Raw genomic sequence first — 6,334 nt, 5'->3', positions numbered from 1 at the left:
TGACTTGTTTCGTTTCCTCTTCACCTAATGGGTATCGTTTTCACTTCATTCACACGTGGGTCCTCCTCGACGTGGATTTTCTGCTAGCTAATAGACAGAATGCCGGAATGGATTCACTAGGGGAGAGCAAGATTCTCAGACATTTTCTAAAGCTGGAGCTTCCGTGGAAGTTTTACCTACCCTTGGAGAGTTTATATGGCTTCGCTGATGTGTGTCTCCCCCGCCCCCCCCCCCCCCACCCCCTTCTGCATGGCCTTTTCATTTCTCCTGGACAGTTCTGCTAGAATCCTGGTTCTTTAGAGGTCTGGGAATCAGCTCTTTGTTTAGCTGGGGGCGAGAGTGGAGGAGGTGGTACGAGACCGAGGCATCTCCCCGAGAGCAAAGCAGCCGAGTTCCCTTGCAATTCAAACCACTAAGCAAGTTTGACCCGGAAGTTTATTTTAATACAGAAATCGGGAAGTACCATCTGATCAAAACTGGCCTATAGCTGCTAAGAAACTCTTTTGGTTCCATGTTGAAAATGTAACAAAAAGTTTTTTAAAAAAGAAGCTCTTTTGGGCTGAAGTTCCTTCTTTCAGCCAGAACTGGGTGATCGGTGCATTGAGCCAGCCAGACTTCTCCCTGGGGTCCCAGATTCAAGATGCGCTTGCTGGTTCAAAGATCTGATGATCAACACGCAGAAAATCACGTGGTGTGGCCTCCAGGGAAAGTTCCCCTGCAGCCTAACCATTTTACCTGGGGCTGCTTCCCCTACAGATTCTTGGAGAAGCGACGGGTCTTGAGTTCACTGCCAAAGTTTTCTGGACACCGAGCAGCAGCGTGGCACCGACCACATCTTTGTTTTTCGTAACAGCTAAGAAAATGGGACCGGTAGTAAAACACCGCGCATTCAGATGGCTTTCCGGCAATGCAAAATCTGTGTGGCCTCCTCCTGCTATGTGTGGAGTCTCTGGTGCTTAATGAGATTCTCTTCCGAAGAGAAGACTTTACTGCAGTTCAAGCATTTATAAGGGGGGTTCTCTCCAGAGTGGATGCGCTGATGCCGTATCAGGTTGGAACTCTGGCTAAATCCCTTCCCACAGTCCAAGCACTTGAATGGCCTCTCCCCAGTGTGGCTTCGCCGATGGATCGCGAGCTGCGACGGGCACACAAAGGACCTCCCGCAGTCTGAGCAATCGAATGGGTTCTCTTTCGTGTGGATACTCTGGTGCTTGAGCAGCTTGACGCTGGAACTGAAGCTCTCCCCGCAGGTGGGACACCGGAATGGCTTTACTCCTCTGTGGGTTCGCTGGTGGACGTTCAGATGTGAGCTCTGGCTGAAGCACTTCCCGCAAGCCAAACACTTGTAAGGTTTCTCGCCCGTGTGGGTTCTCTGGTGGATAATCAGGTACGATTTGTAAATGAACGATTTCCCACACTCTGAGCATTTATTGTGCGGTTTCTTGACCGTGTTGATTTTCTTGCGGGCCAGAAGTTGAGCGCTCACTCTAAAACCTTTGCCACGTCCGGGACGCTGGAATGGCTTCTTCCCCACGTGGGTTCTTTTGTGGACGTTCAGGTGCGAACTCTGGCTGAAGCCTTTGCCGCAAGCCAGGCATTTGAACGGCCTCTCCCCCGTGTGCATCCGCTCGTGGATGACCAGGTAGGACTTGAAAACGAAGGCCTTGTGACAGTACGAGCATTTGTGGGGTTTCTTGTCCTTGTGGATCCTCCGGTGGGCAAGGAGGTGGGAGTTGAACCGGAAGCTTTTCCCACAGTCCGGGCAGTGGAACTTCTTTCCCATGTGAGTTTTCTGGTGGGCGGTCAGGTGCGAACTCTGCCTGAAGCTTTTGCCGCAGTCCAGGCACTTGTAAGGCCTCTCCCCGGTGTGGATTCTCTGGTGGATGCGGAAGTTTGATTTGGTAAAGAAGGCTTTCCCACAGTTCAAGCACTTGAAAGGTCTCTTGCCGGCATGTATTTTCTTGTGAGCGATGAGATGCGCGTGCACCTGGAAACTTTTCCCGCAGTCGGAGCATATGTACAGGCCCTCACTGGTGTGGGTCCTCTGGTGCTTCATGAGGTTCGCGCTCGAACTGAAGTTCTTCCCACACTGTGGGCACTGGAACGGCTTCACACCGGTGTGGGTCCGTTTATGGACATTAAGGTGTGAACTCTGGCTAAAGCTCTTCCCGCAGGCTAGGCATTTAAAAGGTCTCTCTCCAGTGTGGACTCTCTGATGGATGATGAGGTACGACTTGGTGAAGAAGGATTTCCCGCAGTACGAACACTTGTGTGGTTTCTTTGTCGAGTGGCTCCTCTTATGGGCGATAAGGTGAGCGTTCACTCGGAAGGTCTTCCCACACTCTGAACATTTATACGGGCTTTCTCCCGCGTGCATCCTCTGGTGCTGGATGAGGCTCATGCTGGAACGGAAGCTTTCTCCGCAGTCAGAACACTGGAGCGATTTCACTCTTTTGTGGGTTCTCTGATGGACGTTAAGGTGAGCGTTCTGGCTGAAGCTTTTGCCACACTCCAGGCACTTGTACGGTCTCTCCCCGGTGTGGATGCGGCGGTGGATAATCAGAGGAGACCTGAAGAGGAAGGTCTTCCCGCAGTCAGGACATTTGTGGGATTTCCTCCTGGCGTGCATCCTCTTGTGGGCGATGAAGTGGGCGCGCGCCTTGAAGCTTTTCTCGCAGGCCGTGCATTCGTACCGGTCCTCTTTCACATGGATGCTTTGATGCTTGACCAGGTTGGTGCTGGAACAGAAGTTCTTCCCACAATCCAAACACTGGAACGGCTTCACTCCCGTGTGGATCCTCTGATGGACTGTGAGGTTGGAGCTCTGGGCGAAGGTTTTCCCGCAGGCGAGGCATTTAAAGGGCTTCTCTCCAGTGTGGGTTCTCTGATGGATGATGAGGTGCGCTTTGGCGATAAAGGATTTCCCACAGTCCGGGCACTTGTGGGCCTTACTTCCTCCTTTGTGGGACATAAAGTGGGAGATCACCTTAAAGTCCCCCCCTCCGTTGGAGCATTTCAGCGGCTTCTCGTCTGCGTCGGAACTGCCCTCTTCAATCACATCCGGCCTCTGCCTGAAGCGCAGGCCGTCCACCTTGTCAGATTCGTTTTCCCCCCCTCTCGGGATTTTCTTCTGTCCCCTTGACTCATCGAGGGGCTCGTCGCCCTCCCAAAGGACAGAGGTTTCAGCCCTCTCTTGAGGGCCGCTCCCTCTCTTCCGCTCGGCTCGGTCCCAGCCCTCTGGACCGTCATCCTGCTCCTGAAAGCAGGAAGCCTCCCTTTCCGCTCTCCTCCCCTTCGCAGCCTGGTTTAGACGGCCTGGATCTGGACTTTCCAAAGGGTACACCTCGTCCTCGTCGGCACTCAGGCAATCGTCATCTGCCGGAAGAAAGAAAGGGGAGACGTTAAAACGGGGCTCGTTTCTGATGCTAAGCTGCCTAGCGCCTGCTGTGCATGCGGGAGTCGTGGCATCGCCCCCGGGCACCTCCTGGAACACACAGTGGGGGGACGTCTCTTCTGTCTTCCGGGACCCCTGCCCCCTCCCTCATCGCAGTAACTCCCAAACAGAGTTATACTCCTCTGAGTCCAATGTAGCCATGTTCTACCACTGAGCCATCGCCCATTGTGGAAACAATGATTTATTTTTTATTAATTAAATAAAACGTCTGTTCCCTCAAGGCAGTGAACATTTAAACACTTAAGAACATAAGAAGAGCCCCGCTGGATCAGACCAATAGTCCATCTAGTCCAGCCTCCTGTCTCTCACACAGTGGCCAGCCAGTTCCCCCGAAGGGCCAACAACAGGGCAGAGAGGCCGAGGCCTTCCCCTGATGCTGCCTCCTGGCTCTGGGATTCAGAGGCTTAGGGCTTTTGAAGGTGGAGGTTCTCCTCAGTCATAAGAACATAGGAAGAGCCCTGCTGGATCAGACCAATAGTCCATCTAGTCCAGCCTCCTGTCTCTCACACAGTGGCCAGCCAGTTCCTCTGGAGGGCCAACAACAGGGCAGAGAGGCCGAGGCCTTCCCCTGATATTGTCTCCTGGCTCCTGGGATTCAGAGGCTAAGGGCTTTTGAAGGTGGAGGTTCTCCTCAGTCATAAGAACATAGGAAGAGCCCTGATGGATCAGACCAATAGTTTATCTAGTCCAGCCTCCTGTCTCTCACACAGTGGCCAGCCAGTTCCTCGGGAGGGCCAACAACAGGTCATAGAGGCTTCATTACAGGGCCGTAGCCAGGATCTTTTACTTCAGGGGGCATCTAAATAAGTTGGGGGGCACCCCCCCACACACACACCCAGGCTGTGTCAGGAGTAATGAGAGAATAAAAGTTTTTTTAAAAAGTGATGGGGGGGGCAAGGACACTGGCAGCGATGGCAGGACAATGGCTCAGGGCAGCAAGGCTGTGGCGCGTGTGAAAAATAAAATAAACCAGCTGGATGGGAGTCGGGAGGCCTGGGCAATAAGTCAGGGGGCCTGGCCCCGAGATGCCCCACTGCAGCCTTGTGGCATCTGCAAACTTGGCCACTACACTACACTACTCACCCCTAGTTCCAGATCATTGATCTGTTTTTTACTATGTAGTTGTATGTATATTTTAATTGCGGCATGGCCGCCTGTTAGCCGCCCCGAGCTGAATATTGGATGGGGCGGGATATAAATCCCAAAAACAAAAAAATAAATAATAATACATTAAGGAGTACCGGACCCAGTGCCGATCCTTGTGGGGCCCCTGGAGAGCCCCGGCCAGTCAGAGCAGACGACACATCAGCTACTTGGTCCAAGGCCTGGCTCAGGGGTCCCCACCAATGCTCCCCCTAAGCTGTGGAGTCTTGTGAGCAAAAATTCTACTTTGTGAGTTACTGGCATTAAAGCTGTGAGCCAGCGATTTGGCTACTGCATAAATTAGTTTGCTTTTCCTGAGGTAAGACAAAAATGTGTGAGCTGGAGGCTAAAAAACTGTGAGCTCGCTCACACTAACTCAGCTTAGAGGGAACACGGGTCCCCACTGGCCCCTTTCCTAGTGCCCATCAAGTGTTTTTAGAAAGTGGTGGGGTCAGGGGGGCTCCCGCACACCAGTTTTTTTTTAATTGACTGTGCAGATTAAATTAACATTGCTTTAGTGGCTACTGTCACCACACCCTCCTCTTCTCTCCTCCTCTTCTCTCACACCCTCCTCTTCCACAGTGTATTTTAAAAATTACGACTCTTGTCCTCTGCATTTGGGCTTCCTCTGTGGGAGGCTTTACCTCCTGTGGCGGCCATTTTGTGGGTGGCTCTGGTGGCAGCCATTTTGTGGCTGTGCCCACCTGTGAGTCTCAGAATTCCACAGGATCAAAAAGGTTGGGGACCTTTAGTCTAATTCCATGTAAGTCAGCTTCATGTGCAGAAGTCCAAGTTTGCTCCAAGGTCTCTCTGGACACAACCAAGCATCTCAGGGCTGCGAAGGATCTCGCCTCAGCTCTCGCAGATCTACGCTCTGCGTGTCCTGGAGGAACATGAGCCATGCTCGGCTCTTTTTCCCTAGGAGCCCTCCCCACCGAGAAACGGAAATCGAGCCACAGGGCCCTACACCACTGCAAGGGATTCTGGGGGATCTCCCAAAGAGAAAACACAATCCTTTCAGTCAGGCGATTCTCCTGATCTTGCCGATTTCTGACACCCATGAACACATGAATACGCATGAAGCTGCCTGATACTGAATCAGACCATCAGTCCATCAAGGTCAGTCTTGTCTACTCAGACTGGCAGCGGCTCTCCGGGGTCTCAGGCAGAGGTCCTTCACAGCACTTACTGCCTGGTCCTTTTAACTGGAGATGCCGGGGACTGAGCCTGAGACCTTCTCCATGCGAAGCTGAGGCTCTGCCGCTCATGCATGTCTTGGGATAAGACCCAGGAATTCTTACCCACTGAGGTGGCATCTTCACTGTCGGCATTCTGACCGGCTGGTCTGTAAGCCGGCCTCCGCTCGCCATTCGAGGGAGGCTCCTCTTCCTCCGAAAAATCCAGAGCTACCTCTTCGATGGGCCCCAGTTCCTGAAAGAAAAGGGAAGATCCCCTTCAAAAGCAAGCCTGGAGAGACTGGGGGCACACAAACAAAAGCGGCGTTTCTTTGCGATGAGCACCCACGCGGTCATAAGAACATAAGAGACGGCAATGTTGGATCAGGCCAAAGGCCCATCCAGTCCAACACTCTGTGTCACACAGTGGCCAGAAATACCAGTGCCATCAGGAAGTCCACCAGTGGGGCCAGGACATTAGAAGCCCTCCCACTGTTGACCCCCCCCCCAAGCACCAAGAAGACAGAGAATCACTTGCCCCAGAGTCCCTATCTATCCCTTG

At 52.8% G+C, this 6,334-nt stretch overlaps 1 protein-coding gene across 1 annotated transcript in view; it reads right to left on the bottom strand.

The window, feature by feature from the left end:
• Positions 1-257: 257 nt before the first annotated feature.
• Positions 258-6,334, bottom strand: part of LOC107106341 (zinc finger protein 420-like) — a 10,584-nt gene continuing 4,507 nt past the window's right edge. The window contains exons 2-3 of the mRNA XM_015406473.1: positions 5,899-6,028; positions 258-3,375 (exon numbers count right to left, since the gene is read on the bottom strand). Of these exons, the coding sequence (XP_015261959.1) occupies positions 935-3,375; positions 5,899-6,028 (2,571 nt within the window). The 3' untranslated portion in view covers positions 258-934. The remainder of the gene's footprint in view (positions 3,376-5,898; positions 6,029-6,334) is intronic.

This window comes from Gekko japonicus, unplaced genomic scaffold (assembly GCF_001447785.1).
Source record: "Gekko japonicus isolate JY-2015 unplaced genomic scaffold, Gekko_japonicus_V1.1 scaffold4226, whole genome shotgun sequence".
NCBI classification, from domain to species: domain Eukaryota; kingdom Metazoa; phylum Chordata; class Lepidosauria; order Squamata; family Gekkonidae; genus Gekko; species Gekko japonicus.
Note: the sequence above shows the minus strand (reverse complement) of the source record. Positions and strands in the feature narration are given on the sequence as shown.